This window comes from Panthera leo, chromosome D1, assembly GCF_018350215.1.
Source record: "Panthera leo isolate Ple1 chromosome D1, P.leo_Ple1_pat1.1, whole genome shotgun sequence".
Taxonomy (NCBI): domain Eukaryota; kingdom Metazoa; phylum Chordata; class Mammalia; order Carnivora; family Felidae; genus Panthera; species Panthera leo.
In genome coordinates this window covers 57780560-57801833 of record NC_056688.1, presented here as the reverse complement: position 1 = coordinate 57801833, position 21274 = coordinate 57780560, and the positions used below count along the sequence as shown (strand labels likewise).

The window sequence follows — 21274 nt, the reverse complement described above, 5'->3', positions numbered from 1 at the left end:
GCTTAACCGACTGAGCCACCCAGGCGCCCCTTAGAATACATTTCTAAAAGTCAAACTGGTTGGATCAAAGGAAGTGTGCATTCTTTTTTTTAATGTTTACTTATTTATTTCGAGAGAATGAGAGCAGGGGAGGGGCAGAGAGAGAGAAAGGAGAGAGTCCCAAGCAGGCTCTGTGCTGCCAGAGTCCATCACAGGGCTTGAACCCATGAACCATGAGATTATGACCCAAGCTGAAATCTAGAGTCAAATGCTTAACCAAGTGAGCCACCCAGGTGTCCCAGGAAATGCACGTTTTACAGCTATTGATGTGCATTACCAAATTGGTCTCCAGAAAGATTGTGCTATTTTATACTTATTTGGTATTTGAGAATCCCCTTTTTTTACACTCATCAACGTTGAATGCTACTATTTTTTTTTTTTTTTTTTTTTGATATTTGGAAATATTATGGGGTGCCTGGGTGGCTCAGTTGGGTAAGTGTCCGACTTCGGCTCAGGTCATGATCTCATGGCTCATGAGTTCAAGCCCCATGTCAGGCTCTGTGGTGACAGCTCAGAGCCTGGATCCTGCTTCGGATTCTGCGTCTGCCTCTCTGTCCTTTCCCCATTCACACTCTGTCTCTCTGTGTCTCCCAAAAATGAATAAACGTTAAAAAATTTTTGTTAATATTTGGTAATATTATAAGTTAAAAAATGCTATCCTTCGTATTTGTAGTTTGCATGTGTTTGATTACTAGTTGGTTGACTGTATTTTCATATATTTACCTGCCATTTGTCTTTTCCTTTGCCCATTTTATAATTGTTGTCAGGGAATCCTAGTGCCTAGAAGGCCCAGAGAAGCTCACCAATGTTGGCATGCCAAGATAATTCTACTTGAAAGGACATAGTTTTGTTGACATTTTTCACGAGTTCTTTGAGATATCCTAATGTCAGAAATTCCAAGATTGAATTATAATGATTTTCAGAAAAGAGTGGGGAGCAGTGCCCTATTCTTACCTTTACCCGTCATTCTCTCTGTAGGCTTGGGTACCATCCCAGCTGCTCTCTCCAAGAGATGGGCATGGTTGTAGTGATTGTCTTTTTCTTACTGATTTAAACGTACATAGAGAGGTAGAAATAAATACATAAAAAGAAGTCTAAGGAGCTTAAATAAAGAGAACTCAGAGTCCTCTCATTACAGCATGAGCAAAAAGATGGAATCAGAGAAACATGGCACATTCAAATCCAGGTAGTTCAGTGTACTATAATTAGAAAAACTGGAAAAGTTTTTCATTGTAGTTTGTCTTGGTAAAATATCTTAAAAACCTTTAAAAAAAAGAGCAATTTCTGAGCACATACTATTTGTCAGGTGCTGGGGTATACCTGCCCTTGTGTTGTGTAAGGATCTGAATGGAGAGAGAATATCCTGTAATTAATCCTGACTGAGGCTACCCCAGTAATTTTCTCTTTCTCTCCAGCATAGCCCTGCTAAAATTACTTGTGCTAATTTTGAAAGAGAAATAAGTAAAATGACATTGTTTACCCCATCCTAGATTAATGGGTTTAGTTTTCAGTTTAATAAGCAAGGACACTGAAGGACAGTCACGCTGTCATATATAAAGTAAAGGGATGTGATGTGGGAGAAGTCAATACTGATTACATCCTATAATTGTGCTAATTGAAAGATCTTCAGAGCCTCCTTTTGAAACCCTGGGGTTCTGTGTCTTCAGTGAAAAGAGTTGCCTTTCCTCTTAGGAGGCTGCAATGTTAATGTGACAGCAGGAAAGCCAGTTTGATGACTAGGAGCAGGGGAAGAATTCAGTTGAACTTATTAGAAATCAGAGGCTTTCAAACTGGTACACTTTATAACGTAAACAACTGGCTAATTAAGCTGTTTAAACACTGGTAATTTAACCAAAACCTTTCATTTAAGGGGGAAAATGGTTAATTTAACAGTAGCTTGAACCAGCTTTTTAATTAACCAGCTGCTCTAATTATAGGAATTGCCCTAAACTGAATTTGAAAATGCTTATTCGCCAAGGAATTCCAGCAGATGAGAGGCTGAGGCAGGCAGTGTGGCGCTTTCGCCTAAGATGTGTCACCATCTCAAAGATCACCTTTTTGAAACCAGTGGGGGGCGGGGGGTGGGGGGGAGGTGGCGGTGATTCAGTTTCTGTGTACTTAAAGATGGTGGTTGGAATCTGAGTTTTCTTCTTTATTTACACAGAACGTTTCACTATAAAGCGGAAGTATCCAAGAATTATAACCACGAAGTAAATTCGATGGTCTTTGTATGTTTAGGGCAACAGAGTAGGTTCATGGAGATGGTGATATTTGAGCTGGCGCTGGAGGCTGGCTAGGATTTCACTAGTCTGAGAGGTGTAGTCCCTGCAGGGGGGCCGCCCAGCATGGCACAGAGGCACGACAACTGTGTGGCTTATACAGAATGGCAAGCGTTCTTTCTGTGGCTGAGGAGCAAACTCTAGAGGATGGAATGGGGGGGATGTAGATACAGTGAGATCAACAACAACTTAGCCAAGGCTACTGCTTGAATCTCCTAACCTACCCACGTTCTCTTTCCCCACCCCCTTGTCCATACATCAACCAAAGAGATCTTTTAAAAACATACCAGTCATATACTTTCCCTGCTTTAGGCTGTTCAGCTTGAAATCCAAACCCTTCACAAGGCCGAGAGTGGTGTGTTCCCACCTCTGCTCTAGTCTCTGGTATCTTCTGTGCCCTTTTCACTTTGCTTCAGGCACACTGACAGCATTTCTCTTCCTTGAATGTGCCAAGTGGTGTCCCACAATGGGGCCTTTGAACATGCTGCTCCCTCTCCCTGGAACATTTATCCTCTGTCTTTTGCCTAATAAATTCCTTTCAGGTCTCAATTTGTTTTATTTATTTTTTTGAATAGATAATATGTGTATACCTTTATCTACAGTAAAGATACAAAAGAATATAAAATAAGCAGTAAGTCTCCCACTCCTCCTGCTTTCTAATCACTTCCCTTCCTTGTGGATAACCACTATTTTCCTCTGAATTCTGGTCTCAGTTCACATGTCATTTTTTTCAGAGAGGGCTTCTTGATCTTCCAGTCTAAAATAGATCCACCAGCTGTATGGCCATAGCCTTCTGTGCTTTTTTTTTTCAGTATCACAATTTGTAATTTTATATTTATTTTGTGACTATTCCGTTAATGATTCCCTCCTCCCACTAGACAGTAAGCTTCATACTACAGCTCTGGAACCTGAAGACTCAAAGGGTCAAAGGTCTTAGATTCAGAGAGACAGAATTGGGATAGTAGCCAAGAAGATACCTCAGTTGTGTTCAGTGCTCCTTTGGAACCTCTGTCAAAAATACCTCCTTCTTCCTTGAATGGTAAATTCTTACTCCTCTTTAAAGAATGCATTTGTTACCTCTTCTGAACCTATTCCCATTACCCTCCCCTACTCCCACCACCTCCCCCCACCAAGGTAGATTCATTGTTCCTTCCTCTAGGCGCTCACTACCTTGTTCTCATCTCTATTAAAGTAATTTGTACACCATAAGGTAATTATCTGCTTTCCTATCATCTTTCCCTAGTACCCATTGAGTGTCTCCAGGGAAAGGGGCATATTCTAGTCATCTTTGTCCCAGTATCTATACAGTTTTTGGCATGTACTAGTAAATGTGGAGTAATGCATATCATGGAAGGGACTCATGATATCTAGGGTTTGTCTTGATGAAATAGTGTGGGTTGTAAATGCAGGATTGGCTCTGAAGCCAATCTCTGATTGGCCTGGCATAGAGCAGACCTGCTTGGAAGTCCATTTTAGAAAAGAGAAGCCTAAGAAACATTTCACTTCTCCACACCATTTTCTTTTTAACCTCCCTGTAGAATGGTGGCCCTGGGGAAGATGAGGGCAGGACCACAGGAACTAGGAGGAAAGGGAGCAGAACCTAGGACTAACACTTCTCCAGAAGGTAGACAGTGAGTAAGAGAGACAGAGAAGAGCTGTGGAGGGCTGGTTCTAGTGAAAGAGTAGAGATAAGAAACTGATATCTGAGCTAGGAAAGATCATATCTAGCCAGAATTTATATTCCAGAAATTCAGACGTTATAATAACCCATCTGAGTACAGGCTGTTCAGTGAGATAGACCTGGGTTTAAATTGCAGTTCTGCCTTTCACTTGCTGGATGACCTCGGCCAATTCACTATATCTTTTGAACTATAGTTTCTTTTTTCTTTTTAATTTTTTTTAACATTTTTTATTTTTTGAGAGAGACAGAGACACAGTGCGAGTTGGGGAGGGGCAGAGAGAGAGGGAGACACAGAATCCAAAGCAGGCTCCAGGCTCTGAGCTGTCAGCACAGAGCCCGATGCGGAGCTTGAAGCCACAAACTGCGAGATCATGACCTGAGCTGAAGTTGGCCGCTTAACTGACTGAGTCACCCAAGCGCCGCTCTTTTTTCTTTTTAAATTAAGTTTTTAATTTTAATTCCAATTCCAGGGCTCCTGGGTGGCTTGGTCAGTTGAGCGTCTGACTTTGGCTTAGGCCATGATCTCACAGTTCATGAGTTCTAGCCCTGCATTGGGCTCACTACTCTCAGTGCAGAGCCTGCTTCAGATCCTCTGTCCCCCTCTCTCTCTGCCCCCGCTCTACTCATGCTTTTTAAAAAATAAATAGTTCCTTGGGGCGCCTGGGTGGCTCAGTCGGTTGGGCGTCCGACTTCGGCTCAGGTCGTGATCTCATGGTTTGTGGGTTCGTGCCCCGCGTCGGGCTCTGTGCTGACAGCTCAGAGCCTGGAGCCTGCTTCGGATTCTGTGTCTCCCTTTCTCTGACCCTCCCCCGTTCATGCTCTGTCTCTCTCTGTCTCAAAAATAAACATTAATAAATAAATAAATAAATAAATAAATAAATAAATAAATAAATAGTTCCGGTATAGCTACCATACAGTGTTATATTAGTTTTAGGTCTATAGTATCGTAATTCAACAATTCCATACATTACCCTGTGCTCATCATGGTAAGTATACTCTTTAATCCCCATCACCTATTTTACCCCTCCCCCACGCACCTCCCCTCTGATAGCTATCAGTTTGTTCTCTAAAGTTAAAAATCTGTTTCTTTGTCTCTCTTTTTTTTCTTTGCTTATTTGTTTTGTTTCTGAAATTCTACATATGACCAAAATCATATGGTATTTGTCTTTCTCTGACTGACTTATTTCACTTAACATTATACTCCCTAGATCCATCCATGTTGTTGCAAATGGCAGGATTTCATTCTTTTTTTATGGCTGAATAATATTCCTTTGTATATATACACACACTACTTCCTTTCATCTATCAATGGACATTTGGGCTGCTTCCATAATGATGCTGCTATAAACAGGATGGATGTATCTCTTTGCATTAGTGTTTTTGTTTTTTTTTTTTTTTTGGTAAATACCCAGAAGTGCAATTATTGGATTGTAGGGTAGTTCTATTTTTAGCTTTATGTAAAAATTTTATTTTATTTTATTTTATTTTTGAGAGAGTGTGTGGAGGGGAGAGGCAGAGGGAGAGAGAGAAAGAGAAAGAGAGAGAGAGAATCTTAAGCAGGCTCTATGCCCAGTGTGGAGCTTGACATGGGGCTCTATCTCACAACTGGGAGATCATGACCTGAGCCAAAATCAAGAGTTGCATGCTTAGCCAACTGAGCCACCCAGGAGCCCCTTATCTTTAACTTTTTTGAGGAACCTCCATACTGTTTTCTATAGTGGCTGCACCAGTTTGCATTCCCACCAACAGCGCAAGAGGGTTCCTTTTTCTCCATATCCTTGCAACACTTGTTTCTCGTTTTTTTGATCTTGGCCATTCTGATAGGTTTTGACTTGCATTTCCCTGATGATGAGTGATGTTAAACATCTTTTCATGTGTCAAGCTACAGTTTATTTGTAAACAGGGATAAAAATATTTAGGATTAAAGGGCTTCCCTGAAGGTAGATCCAAGTGGTGCATCTCTGGGCCTACCACAATAAATATGTATATGGAGATCCTGGTTTATGCTTAGTATACATACACACTGTTCGGTATCTTAGGTTTTTGTTTTTGTTGTTATTCACTTGGCAATGTGTGTTGGAAGTTGTTCTATATTACAATTACAAATAAATAGATGGTTTGTAAAACTTTGTGAAAATTTGTGATTGTCCTCTTACCTGGCTATATTTGTCACCCATCTCCTTCTCTGTATGGCCCATATGAGAAACTTTAAAAGGATTATTGCCTGTTGGGGGACAAGAGAAAACAAGAACACTGTGAGAAAGTATTTTGTCCTCCTACCACCAGTGGCTGTAGCAGGAGATAATTTCTCAAGGAAAGATAGGTAGTGGGGATTGGATATAGTCCAGGGCCCAAAAGTTGAGAAAAAAAGGGGTAAACTGAGAGTCAGTCCAGGATTAAGAAGTAGCTCTAGTTCTTTAATCAGTAAGTGGCCTGCTGTCCTCAAATATTCCCAGTCTTGTGGTGGAAAATTTGTCTCTTCGTGTGTGATCTGTCTGCCCTGGAAGAGTTTTGAAACCTGTTTGTCTTATTTTCTGTCTTTTAGGTGGCATTCTGTTGAGCACCAGTCGACACTACAAGACAAAGCCTACCCATGGCATTGGAAGATATAAGCACCTAGTTAAAGCCCAGGAGGTAAAGGGAACAGGGGTCCATTTTAGAAAAGGACAGTGTACAACTTTTGCCAAGAACTAAAGATCAGACACACACTGGTTGGATAATATTGGAGGTAGAAAGGATGGGGGGGTCATCCTTTAGTCGTCTCCAGTTATTTCATTTGGATATTATCTGCGGTGGGGCTGTTTCTGCCAGCTCTTGATCTTGTCCATATACCAGGTTATCACAGGGAAACGCAAATGATTTGGCTTCATTACTTGTGGTACTTTAAAAGAGTATCTTCTTAGTACTTATTTCAGTATGGACCTCACATTAAATGATATGCACTTGACTTGAATGGTTTGTGGCAAGTAGAAGCAGATTACATTTTCAGCCAAATAGTTTTATAGTATTTGCAGATTTAAAATATGTTGATGTTCCTTGAATCCATTATCACAGATAACTGGGAGTTAGTTCCAAGCCTTCTAAGATTATTTAGCCCATTTCTTAGGATTCCCATAGCAACAGGATTGCTTCAGTGGTGGTTAGATTTCTGTGGATGTGCAGAGAATTTTGTTGGTGAGGTGGACACAACACCAGCCTGAAAGTCAGAAGGTCTGGCTTTGAGTCATGATTCTAGCACTTCCTGTAAACAGTGCAGTTAAGAAGGATTTTGCTCTTGGGGCGCCTGGGTGGCGCAGTCGGTTAAGCGTCCGACTTCAGCCAGGTCACGATCTCGCGGTCTGTGAGTTCGAGCCCTGCGTCGGGCTCTGGGCTGATGGCTCGGAGCCTGGAGCCTGTTTCCGATTCTGTGTCTCCCTCTCTCTGCCCCTCCCCCGTTCATGCTCTGTCTCTCTCTCTCTGTCCCAAAAATAAATAAAAAACGTTGAAAAAAAAAATTAAAAAAAAAAAAAAGAAGGATTTTGCTCTTCTACTTGGGGAGACTTCAACATCACTTTTGGTTCTTTGGTTTATTGTAATGCTTCCATGTAACCCTGAACATCTCCCGCTGCCCCTCTTTCTCCTTGGCAGAGGTCCACCACTGTCTTTGGGCCTCAGAAGCCGCTAAACTTGCATGTTCTCCTGAGCGTCATCTTTGTAGTAAGGAATTTCAGAGGAACATTGCCACATCTGGCAGCCTCCCGGCAGGGAGCAACCCAAATAAATTGTTCATTTGTAGTTTGTAGTGGGAAGAGACCTTAATTGGGAACCAGGAAAGTTGCGTTCTAGGCTTGGTTATGCTACTTATTACACCTTCACAACTCCGGATAAGTTAACTTTACCCCTCTGGGCATTGCAGGCCCTGAAATTATACGTAAAATGTTTTCTGTGTGTGATTTTTTTCTGGGAAGAGAGTCCATAGCTTTTATGAGTCTTCATAAAGGCTGAGGAACGGGATTAGAATTATCTTTAAGACTCTTTCAGCTCTGAGGGAAGCCTGGGTGGCACAGTTGGTTAAATGTCCGACTCTTGATCTTGGCTCAGGTCATGATTCACAGTTCGTGGGTTCAAGCCCCGCATCAGGCTCTGCACCATCAGTGCAGAGGCTGCTTGATTCTGTCTCTCTTTCTCTCTGTCCCTCCCCTGCTTGTGCTTGCTCTCTCTCTCAAAATAAATAAATAAACTTTAAAAAATTAAAAAGAGTCTTTTAGTTCTGATATCATGTAACTCTGGTGTTCTGAAACAATTGTTGAATGTCTGTTATGTGCTAGGCATTGTTGAGGGTGCCTTGCCTATTCAGACTGGGTTGTAATAAAATTTTATAGGATGAATGAACAAGACCTGGTTCATGCTCAGAGGGCTGATAAACCATTAGAGATAAGACACAGATACTTATGCTCCTAAGCAGAAAGTGACAGGTGCTAAAAGGAAGATAACAAGGTGCTATTAAAATTTAAAAGGAGTGACTTACACCCTCTTTGAGTTGTGACACCTTAAAGTAGTTGTTGGAATTGTTTTATTTTGGGATATCCCTCTTCTAAAAGTCCCACGTAAATTAGTAGGAAATAAAATTCATTTTGTTTGAGCCTGCGTTCTTTGTTTTTTTGTTAATTTCTTGGGATTTTTTTCCTCTAAAAGATAATTTTCTGCATGTGCCATGCTCTGACCTTCTCCCTAGTTTGGTATAAAAGGAAGCTCAATGCCACATTAGTGCCATCTGTCCCTGTCTTTCTCCCTACTCTCTTCTCCCATCTCAGGGATACCATGCTTTAACTGCATTGGACCTCTCGCTTTTCATCCAAATCATCATACCGTTTCAAGGCTGTTCTGTCTACTTGGAAGGTCTTTCCCTTTTCACTTGGTTAATACGTCATCAAACCTTTAAATTCTTGTGGGGAAATGGGGTGAGGAGGAAAACAATGAATCTCCCCTTGTGAGAAACCTTCCTGGGTTCCCTGTACCTGGGCTACTTGTCCTACCATGAGCTGCCAGAATTCCTTGTGCTTCCTCTGTCTTAGGACTTACTGCTTTGTTGTAATGATCTGTTTGATGACCATCTCCCCTTCCAGATGGTGAGCTCTCTAAGGGTAGAGGCCATGTCTCGTTTTTCTCTGCACCCTCAGTGTGTAGCAGAGGGCCAGGTATCAAGTAGAGGACAGGAAATATTGATTGAGCTGAACTGAAATGTGGTTATTGGAACTGCCCCGAGGTTTTGTCAATCAAAGCTGGCAAACACAACCCACTATTTGCAAACAGCTGGCTCCAGATGACCTTAGTTGCTTGAAGGGAGTGATGCTCTCTTTGGTTAGTGCTGTAGGCTTTTCTGTGATGTCCTTCATCATCCCTCGGTGTCTAGCCAGATAGTAGTGGTCACTGATGCAATCCCCTTGCTTCCGACACAGGACAGCACATGAAAGCTCTTGTCTGCCAACTTGCAGAGGCTCTGTCCCAGGTCCCTGTCTCTTTTGCCACCCCCCTCCCCCCCCCCCCCCCCCCCCCCCCCCCCGGTGAATTTGACTAGAAAAGCTAGAAGGGATCTTGTGGTCCCCTTTCTTTCCCTAAGCATAGCACCTAGAAAAAACAATAAGCAGCCAAAGTCCCTTCCTTCCCTCTCTAGTATCCAGGCTGGGCCCTCTACTCTCTTGAGCCCCCATCCTTAAGACAAGAGTTAATTCTCATGTACAAAGTGCCCAGATCTTGTCCTATTTCTGCTGGTGTAATCTCACATCCTGTAAGACCCAGCTTGACTGTGGCAGTGAGAGATCACATTCAGAGATAATCTCCAGGCCTAACACTGTGTCTGAATGTATAGATCTCATTATTTCCTCAAGGCCCTGAATCATTCTATTGAATTTAAAAGGCTTTGGATTGTTTGGAATGTTTATTTCTATGAAATGAAAATAATGTAGTCCTTCATATTGGTGTAGCACTAGGTAATGTAGTCCTTCATATTGGTGTAGCACTAGGTGATTTCTCCCAAGACCACAGACTTGCCCTCAGCTGTTATTAATTGGGGTATTAATCCAAGATTCAGAGAACTGCTAAGAGGAAGGTATGGGAGGATGAAATGGAGGCAACATAAATTGCTGTCAGTTTGTAATTGTTCTGTGTTCTATTTTCTAGGCCCTGGGGCAAGAGAGTAATATGTATCTTTTGTAATGTAGGCAATTTACTTCCCCTTTCTAGAATGGCCCCCTAGGAGTCAAGATGTCTTCTGTCTTGGAAACTGTTTGCACTGTTGACATACAGGAGGTGTCTGTCATTTATGACACCTATTTAGTTTATTGTAACACCCATAGATAGATTAGCTCCCACAGCCACAAGGCTGTGAGGAGACTGTGGCATCGTTCCCAGAAAAATCAGCAAATCAGAATTACTTGATAGTGACAGTCCTAGCTTCCTGGGAACAGAAAGATTGGTTTTGCCAGTGCAGTAACCATAGGGCTAGACTTGGATTTAGGACTGGCTTAGGGAAGAGTTGTTTTAAATTAGCATCTATGTTTTTCCTCAAGTCTGCCTCTTGTAACTCACTGAAAAGTAAAACCATCATTGAGCATCTACTATGTGCCAGGCACTGTGTGAACACAAGAGATGCTTGGGTGAATGGGACACAGTCGCTTCTTACCCAAAGCATACAGCAGGCTAGGAAAGGTAGTGCTCAAAAATGTAACTAACCGTACATGGTAAGTGCTTTACTAGCAGAATGAACTGACAAGAGAACAAAATTAAGGAAGCAATTCTCCCTGAAAGGGTCAGTGAAGGTGTTATGGAAGTCAGCTCTACAGATATTTACTAAATGCCACCTACATCATACACTGAGTATGTAAAGTGAACTGACCCTAGGAATAACCAGCTGCTTGGGATACACTGGGAAACACTGGGGCTATAAAGAACATGATAGAGTTCCCCAGAATTTTTCTGAGTGATTATTAATGATGACCTGACTCTTAGCCTGTGCCATTAGAGTGCCCTGGTCTCTAGCCCACCAGTCTCATTCTGCCTTGCCTGTTCTGCTGAATTACAATAATGTCAGAGTTTTAGAGGGAGTCATATTTGATATGAATAGTAGTAATGATCCCTTTCCATTTTCAAAGTGCTTTCACATCCATTATCTCAGTGCCTCTCAAGCCATGTGCTTTTGGAACGCTAGTGATCCTAGAGCCAAACCTCTCCTCAAGTGTACTAATGGCAATCTTCCGCATTTTAGTTTCCACAATTTAGAACCTAAATTTCAGGTTTTTTCCCCCAGTTTTACTTGATGAAAACAAATATTAACAGAGAAACTCAGATATGTTTTCTTTTTTTTTTTCATATTTTTTGAGATGCAGAGAACTCCATTTATATAATACAACCATATTTTCTGCTAGTAAAGTCATTCTTGTTGTATATGATCCACGTATCTTGACAAACATTTTATGGTGTATCACAAAGACAAACATGGTTTTGTTAGGCCCTTTGCAACCAACAAATTTGAAAACCATGCCATTTGATTCACCAACTATCCTGTGAGATAGGCAGGGTGGAAAAGGAAACTGACTGAAGGGCATTAATGATTTCTCTATGACATATGTCTAGTGAATGACGGAACCCAAACAAGAATTCAGTTCAGTCCAACTCAACATTTAATGTTTCTGGGCTCAAGGAATAGAGAAATGAATGAGATGTAGTAGCTTCTTATAGGAATTGAGATAGTAGTTTTGTTGCCATAATAGAGAGATCCACTTAATCTAGAGGCATAAACAAGATAGAAGCTTACTTCTCTCTCACATAAAAGTATAAGTAGATATTCTAGCTTTTGGCTTTGCCACACTTATCATACTGCTTCTAACCCATAGTCCTGAGATGGCTGCTCCCTCTTCAGCCATCATGTCCACATTCCATCAAGCAGGCTGGAGAAAGGGAAAGTAGTGTACATAAGCTCTTGTCCCATTGGCCGGAAGTGAGTCATATAACCATACCTAGCTATAAGATTGCTTGGGACATGCAATTTTTATTATAAATGGTCATATACCCTGCTAAAATCCAGCAGTTCTGTTATTTTTTTTTACTTTGATTTCCTTAATTATTCTTTCATGAATAAAGTTTGCCATCTGCCAACTGTTGTGTTTCAGCAGTTATCTTATTAAAGGAGAAATGGAGAATAGATATTGAGGAAACTGGCAGGCTCTGCACACTTTGCCTAAAGGGAAAGACGGAGGTTAAGAGAAATGTTTTGGAATTAGGCAGACCTGAGTTAAAGATTCAGCTCTGATGCTTACTAGTTGTATGTCCTTAGATACATCATTTAACTTTTCCAAGCCAGAGTTTCCTAGACTTTATGTAGGAATTATACTTCCCAATGTTGTTGTGAGAAATAAATTAAGAAAACTTTAAGTACTTAGCACAGTGTTTGAAACATAGAGCCCATAAGTGGTAATGATGATGGTGATAACATTAGTCTGCCTTTTTACAATCCCATAGCATTCTATTTTCCTCTCGTAAAACATGCATCTCCTTAAAATTACTTGTTCTGTATATGCCTTTCCTTATAGATTGTAAGTGTTAGTGAGCAGAGACAATGGCTGTCTTATTACCTATCATATCCCTAATGCTAACCATGGTCTTGCTCATCACTAGTCAGTAAATATTTGTTGAATAAATGCAGAGGCATACATGTGATTGGTAGTGGTATATATGGGGGAAGGTTTGCTATGGGAACACATAAGAGTGGTACCTAATTTAACCTGAGGAATCAGGGAGGGCTTCCTGGAAGAACATGAGCTCAGTCTTAAAAATAAGCAGGAGTTGCTCACATTAATCATGTGGGGTGAAGAGTCAAAGACTCTGCAAGGAGGGGAAACCTCCTGGGTGAAGGTAGGAAGACACTGAGATGCAATTGGGAAACTTAGGAGTTTTTTAATCATGGGGTCTAAGGTAGGGGATGAGGGACCAGAAGACCTGAGAAGTAGGTAGGTCTAAATCAATCCTTTTTAAAAGATACCATTTATTGGAGCACCTGGGTGGCTTAGTTGGTTAGGCGGTTGACTTTGGCTCAGGTTGTGATCTCATGGTTTGCGGGTTTGAGCCCCGCATTGGGCTCTATACTGACAGCTCGGAGCCTGGAGCCTGTTTCAGGTTCTGTGTCTCCTTCTCTCTCCTTGCCCCTCCCCTATTTGTGCTCTATCTCTCTCTCCCTAAAAATAAATAAACATTAAAAAAAGATACTGTTTATTAAGTAACTACTATATACCCTTAAGTGTGTCTGCTTACTGCCCTTTCAACTGCAACCAGCAGCTTGGGGAGTTAATCAGCATGGTCCAGGAAAGTAGCTTGTGCTGAACTTGCCATGGAGGTGGGCTGCTCTTTATGTTTAAATTGAGATTTGGTCTTTCACGTGTCTCTTCTCTCTCTCTGAACTGTAAATTCCTTGAGGGCTGGGAGTGTGTTTTCTGTTTTGTTGGTGTCTTTGCTGAGAGTGATTGAATTAGTACTGTGCATACAGCAGGTGCTTAATAAGTGTTTCATTCTGTAAAGCATGCCAGTAGGATACCAGGAGCATGATTACCTCCAATTTATAGTATAATAATGCTCTATTGGTATGCATTACTCAACCTTTTTTAAAGATACCATTTATTGAGTAACTGCTGTATACCAGATGCTGTAACTACTATGTACCAGGCTTTAAAAGCATTATTCTATTTTATAATATTATAGTATACTTAACACAATGAGCACTGAGTAATGTGTAGAATTGTTCACCTGAAACTAACATAACACTGTATGTTAACTATATTGGAATTGAAATTTAAAAACTTAATAAAAAAAAAGAAAGTAAAAAAATAAAATAAAAGTGTTATACCATTTTATAACATTTAAATAGTGTATTTTATTCAATCCTCAGATATCCTAGTTATTAAAGACCCTGTCTGAGGACTCTAAGACTCAGAGAGATTAAATAACTTGCCTAATTGGCTAGTAATTTCCAGAGCCAGCATTTGAACCAAGGTGGTCAGAACCTATGTGATGTCTATGCTATTTCCATTTCATATAAATTTACTATTTCAAGCGTCACAAGAACTTTAGGTGTTACAGGTAAAGAAACTGACACCTAGAGAGGTCGTTCAATGTCATTTAGTGACTAAGCAGACAGGATTTGAGTCCAGATTTTCTTTGGCTTCCATCTAAGTATAGTGTTCTTTATGCAGTACCAGGCTGTGACTTTTGGCCATCCTAGTCAGGGCCAGGCCTTCTGTCTGGCGTATGTCTCTTGAGTATGTCACATTGAGTTATAAACATAGTCACTTGATTTCTGTGCACCTCATAAACTCAGTATGGACTGTTCAGAGTACCATCACCAAATCATTCAGGTCCCCAGGTATAAATTTAAAAAAAATTTTCTTTAACGTTTATTTATTTTTGAGAGACAGAGACAGAGCGCAAGTGGGGAAGGGGCAGAGAGAGAGGGAGACACAGAATCTGAAGCAGGCTCTAGGCTCTGAGCTGTCAGCCCAGAGCACGACTCAGGGCTCGAACCCACGAACCGATGAGATCATGACCTGAGCCAAAGTCGGACCCTTAACCGACTGAGCCACCCAAGTGCCCCCTCAGGTGTAAATTTTTAAATTTTCATCACCAGAATTTTTGGAAGCTAAATATGCTGCAGGCATATTTGCCTTTTCATTTGAGGATTAGGATGGTACTATTCCTTCCCAATTTTCCCACCTGGAAAATGCCACCTATTAGGCAGATATTATCACTTTCACAGAATCTAAAGGAGAGAGCCTGGGCTTGGGGCCACAGACCCAGCTTCCAGCCATGGTTAGACATAAAGTGGTTATCTTTGCCATGTCCTTACTATTGTGACTGTAAACAAGTCATTTCCCCCTTCTGGGTTTCAGCTTTCCCCTTGGTTAAAATTAGGGAGGGAAAGAAAGAGAGACTATATTGTTTCTGAGATCCCTTGCAGTTACAGCAGCCTGTCATTCTAATCTGACTCCTTTCTCTATCTGCCTGTTCCCAGCAAAGCTTCCTAGTAACCTTGGGCAAGTGAGGTACTTTCAGAGGATCTCAGTTTTCTCTCTGTAAAATGGGGATAATAATGTAGACTTTTTTTTTACAAAAATGGTTTAGTAATATATCCCATGGCCTATTTGGAAGGTCATAGTACAATCCTATAGGGATCTAAGAATGGCCACCCTGGGCCATCACACACTGAATACAGGTCAGTCACAGGAATGCAGAAGTTTGATGGTGGATACTAGTAGTCCATTGTCCCTGCTGCCTTTCTCCTATCTTCTCTTTCTTTCCTGCCTGACTCTCCTCCATGTGCAATTAGGGTGGGCTTCCCCAAACACAGCTCATGTACATCCTTTGCACAATATCTTTGTTTTTTTAATTTTTAAAAAATATTTATTTTTGAGAGAGGGAGAGACAGAGTATGAGTGGGGAAGGGGCAGAGAGATGGGGAGACACAGAATCAGAAGCATGCTCTAGGCTCTGAGCTGTCAGCACAGAGCCCGATGTGAGGCTTGAACCCACGAACTGTGAGATCATGACCTGAGCCAAAGTTGGACACTCAACCAACTGAGCCACCCACGCGCCCCTGCACAATATCTTTAATAACTCCCCATGGTGGTCATAAGAGCATAAACTCAGGCAGTAGGGTTAGAAAGGAGGGGATGGATATGAGAAAGATTGTACAGGTAAAATTATAGGAACTGGTGACTGATATTATATGAAGGCAAGGTCTTGCTGGTTATGCTGTGCCCTGGCTCAGAACTGAAATATAATGTCACAGTGGGCTCCTGATAGTGTGGATCGGTCCAGGCATATCTAGGCCAACACAGAAAAGCAAGTGAGATGCCAAGAGGGATACTGGAATCAGCTTTTTTGGTTTTGTTTTGTTCCCCTAAAGTGACACCTTTGAAGAGCCTGGCATTTTCCCTGGTTATAAAAGCTTTCTAAAGGCTTCAGAGAAGCTCCTCCCCTCTCTGCTGGAAAATTTTAGCAGCTCCTCATTGCATTCCTACGTTAGCATTCTTCACAGCTCTGACTGCAATGCTGAATGTCTTGATGAGAAGTCTGGATCATTGCATTTGGCCACGAATGTGGTAGGCTCTGAAAAAGAGAGAGACAAGCTCCTGTTCTTTGATGGTTGGTCTCTAGAGGTTGGCTTCTCACTCATAGCATAGTCTAGGACCCTGGGGTGGCCACGACTGTTAAGAATTTTAGCAATGAGAAATTATAAGAGACTATATACATAATAAAGAAGTGGGGAAGACTCTCATCATAAAGATAGGAAATCCAGAAACTATAAAGGCTATAAAAAGAATTTTAGCAATGCAGAGGCTGCAGTGGAAAAATCCCTGTATTGGGGGTCAGGAGGTCTGGGTTTTAGTACCTAGGATCTGCTTGTCTGGCTGTGTGGCTATGGGGGACATGTTTAATTTCTCTGGGCTTCGTATTCTTCCCCTGCAAAGATGAAGAATTGGGACACAATTGTCTCTAAATGCTGTCCAGTTCTAAAATTCTAAACCTGTGATTCATTGCATGTTTTCTCTTTGCCAGGCCCTGTGCTAGATTGGAATATAAAAGTGAAAATAGCAATAAAAGTTTATATATATTCAGTGTTTAATTATGTGGCACAGATTGTATTAACCACCTTACATAATGTTTTGTTCAGTTTTCAGAACATCCCTGTGAGATCAGGGCTGTCATCAGTATTACTGGTCTTGTGAAAGGATCATTTCTTGGTCTTCCTCCTACTCTCCTAGATTGGGCCTCTGCTATCTTGGACTGACCCAGGGAGCAGTGATGGGAGAGAATCATTCCAGGTGCTTCGCCAGGAACAGTTCTGCTGTAGCAGCTACTAGGCTGTTGGCTGTTAGATAGGGGTGACTTAAGACATGTAAATAGAGATAGGTTTTTGACCTTTTTCTTCAAAAAACTATTTCTTTTTTTTTAAATGTTTATATTTTTGAGAGAGAGCACATGCCACATGCAAGTGTGCACACCTGTGAGTGGGGGAGGGGCAGAAAGAGAGGGAGGCAGGATCCCAAGTGGGCTCCGTGCTGACAGCAGAGAGGCTGATAATGGGGCTCGAACTTACAAACTGTGAGATCATGACCTGAGCCGAAGTCAGACATTTGACCTACTGAGCCACCCAGGCGCCCCTTAAAAAATCTATTTCTACCAAATAGTAGGACTTATCATAAATGTTCAATAGTTAAGATGTGGTATTGGCTCAAGGACAGACAAATAGCCCAACAGAACAGAATAAAGAGTATAGAAACTGATCCATATATCTGTGGGCACTTAGATGACAAAAGTGACACTACCGTCCAATGGTGCTAAGTCAACTGGACTGGATGACTGTGAAAAAAAATTACTCTTTAAAAAAAATTTTTTTTTAAATATTTATTTTTGAGAGACAGAGAGAGGCATAGCATGAGCAGGGGAGGGGGAGAGAGAGACACACACAGAATCCGAAGCAGGCTGTAGGCTCTGAGCTGTTTGTTAGCACAGAGCCCGACACGGGGCTCGAACTCACGAACTGCAAGACCATGACCTGAGCCGAAGTCGGATGCTCAACTGACTGAGCCACCCAGGCACCCCGAAAAAAATTACTCTTGATGCCTATTTCATACAATACACAAAAATTACTTCAAGATGGATTGTAGATCTAAATGTAAATATTAAAATAATCTACAACTAGAAGATGACATATGAGAATATCTTCACAATATTAAGGTAGAGATTTCTTAAACAGGACACACAAATCACTATAACTGCAAAAGAAAGAATGAGTAAATTGAATTACATAAAAAATAAGAACTTCTACTCATCAAGGTACACTATTAAAATATGAAAGGGAAGCTATAGGGAGGGAGCAGATATTTGCAGTATGTATATTTAACAAAGGATCATATCTAGAATATAGAAAGAATCTACACATCAGTAAGAGAAAGGCAGACAACCTAATCTAAAAAATGGGCAAAATACTTGAATAGGCATGTTACAAAAGAGAGTATCCAAATGGAAAGGTGCTCAGGCTCAATAGACCCAAAAGAACTGAAAGTTAAAACCCTAATTCATTACCATTTAATACCAACCAGGACGGCTAAAGCAAACCAGAAAACTCAACTACACTAAGTTTTGTGTTGGCAAGAATGTAGAGCAGTTAGAACTCTCATTCATCCTGGTGGGAGAAGAAATTGGAAACATCTTTGTAAAACTGAGAGTACTTATTAAAGATGAACATATGCATACTCTATAATTCAATAGTTCAGATTGTAGGTATTCATGATGTACTATTAATTATGGACATATGTTAGAAACAATCCAAATTTCCATCAGCTGTAAAAAGGATAAATTGTTGCATATTCATACAATAGACTACTAGATCAATGAGAAGGAAAGAACTGCTATTTCACCAAATACATGATGAATCTTACAAATATAATGAATGAAAGAAGGCAGACGTAAAAGATAGCATAGCGTATCATTCCATTTACATTAATTTCAAGAACAGGCAAAATCATTCTGTGGTTTTAGAAGTAAGAATAGTGGTCATTTATTTGAGGAGCACGAGCTTTTGGGGTGCTAGTAGTCATCTATGTGTTATTCAGGATACTGATTATACAGATATTTTCACTTTGTGAAAATTCATTGAGTTGTGTACTTACTTATGCATTGTTTTCAGTATGTGTATTTAAAAATTTTTTTTTAATGTTTTATTCATTTTTTGAGAGAGAGACAGAGAGACAGAGAGACAGAGCGCAAGCAGGGGAGGGGCAGAGAGAGAAGGAGACACAGAATCCAAAGCAGGCTCCAGGCTCTGAGCTGTCAGCACAGAGCCCAATGTGGGGCTCGACTCATGAACCGAGAGATCATGACCTGAGCTGAAGCTGGATGCTTAACCAACTAGGCCACCCAGGCACCACTTTAGTATGCGTATTATATTGCAATAAAACTTTTACTAAAAAAATTTTCTTAAAAATATAGTAGAGTTTAAGATTCTAGTTTTGAACTGACAAAAGATTAACTTTATTAAAAATTCAAAAAATATACAAGAGAAATAGCTAAAAAAGTCTCCTTCCCACTCCTATGCCCAAGCTATCCAGTTCCCTCACAGGGAGCCAATGATATTAGTATTTTTGTGCATCCTTCCAGACATATTTTTAATATATGATTAAATACGTATGTAATTACACACACACGTGCGTGCACACACACACACACACACTTTTTTGGTATGCATGGCAATATTCTGAGCATGTTATCCTACAGTTTGCTTTTATCATTTATTTTAAAGACTTTTCCATATAGTACAGAAAGAAATTCCTATTCCTTCTTAAAGCTGCATAATGTATACTATTGTATGAATGTTCCATGATTTATTTAACAAGTCCCCCCCCTCTTGATGGGGATTCAGGTTAGATTATTTCTGGTTGAGAAGATTTCTTGATCCTGATCTATGTTGGGTTAAATATCTATTTTCCCAGGCCTCATTTTAACTTTTTACCACAGCCTGCACAGGTTGATATGTAGTGAAGCAATATGAAATGGTAAAGTAGAAATAATTTGTCTATTTCTTGGGGCGCCTATGTGGTTCAGTTGGTTAAGAGTCTGACTTCAGCTCAGGTTATTATCTCATGGTTTGTGGATTCAAGCCCTGCGTTGGGCTCTGTGCTGACAGCTCAGAGCCTGGAGCCTGCTTTGGATTCTGTGTCTCCCTTTCTCTCTGTTCCCGTCCCCAACTCATGCTCTGTCTCCTTCTGTCTCTCAAAAATGAACGAATGTTAAATTTTTTTTTTAATGAAAAAAAGAAGTAATTTGTCTATTTCTCAATTTTTTAAAGAAAGATTGGGGGCTCCTGGGTGGCTCAGTTGGTTAAGCATCTGACTCTTGGTTTCGGCCCAGGTCATGATCTCGCAGTTCATGAGATCTAGCCCTGCGTAGGGCTCTGAGCTGATGGTGGGGAGCCTGCTTGGGATTCTGTCTCTCTCTCTCTCTCTCTGCTCCTCCCTGTGTGCACACACACTCTCTCTCTCAAAATAAATAAACTTAAAAAAAAAAAAAGGAAGACTAAATGACTGCAGAAATTGAAAGCTGCAGGGGCTGGAAGAGAACTAATCCTGGGTTTCCTTGCAATTGATTTAAGATTCTAATGAAAGCTAAGGATTCTTTCCTTCAGAAAAATATGCATGCTGGTAAAATTTTGCATATAAATTTTGGGGTTGATAGACCATTTGAAATTCCTCCATGGATTCTAGATTAAGAATCAAAAAACCCACCAATTTGAAAATTGGGAAACTGAGGGCCAGAGATGAGAGATGGGTTTCATATCAAGTTAATTGCAGAAGATAGTCACTTGTATTTGTGTTAAAGGAATGCCAGCAATATTCCCTCTCCTTTTGTTGGCTGATGTCATAGCCCAGACTGGTAAGGGAAGCTACTCTTTCCTTCCCAAAGAAACTTCAGTTTGAAGGTAGGGTAACCTAAGACAAAAATGGTAAATTTATTTGAAAGATTGATTTCTTTGATAACAAGATGGGATGATTAGAATTTTTTGTGTAATACTTTATTTTCTTTCTCCTTTTGTTTTTGGTTCAGCCCAAGAAGAAGAGAGGAAAAGTGGAAGTGAGACCCATTAATTTGGGAACAGATTATGAATATGGGGTTTTAAACATTCACCTGACTGCATACGACATGGCCCTGGCAGAGAGTTATGCCCAATATGTTCACAACCTCTGCAACCATCTATCCATTAAAGTTGAGGAAAGGTATGAAGGATGCCTTTGCATGGGATGTTTTTGGTGTGAGTGGTATGCTCGGCTTTGTCGTTAAATGAGGTTTTGAGGTATAATTTACATTTAGTAAAATTCATCCTTTTAGGTATATAGTTTACCACAATCAGAATATAGAACAGTTCTATTAACCCCCAAATTTCCCCAGTGCCCGGGTGTAGTCAAATCCCAACCAACAATTGATTTGCTGTCCCTGTTGTTTTAATTTCTCCAGAACATCATGTAAATGGAATCATACAGTATGTAGCTTTTTGTGTCTGTCCTCTTTCACTTAGCATAATACGTTTAATATTCATCTATGTTTTTGCAAGTATTTTATTGCTGAGTAGTATTCCATTAAATGCTGGACCTTAATTGGTTTATCCATTCACCAGTTGATGTACATTTTCATTTTTCTCTAGTTTATTGGTAATTATAAATAAAGCTGTCATAAGCATTCTCATGCATATATC

General features: G+C 40.6%; 1 protein-coding gene across 1 annotated transcript in view; it reads left to right on the top strand.

Moving 5' to 3' along the window:
- Positions 1-21274, top strand: part of MRPL48 (mitochondrial ribosomal protein L48) — a 46153-nt gene that overhangs the window by 11519 nt on the left and 13360 nt on the right. Inside the window, exons 4-5 of the mRNA XM_042905859.1 lie at positions 6545-6633; positions 20629-20798. Of these exons, the coding sequence (XP_042761793.1) occupies positions 6545-6633; positions 20629-20798 (259 nt within the window). The remainder of the gene's footprint in view (positions 1-6544; positions 6634-20628; positions 20799-21274) is intronic.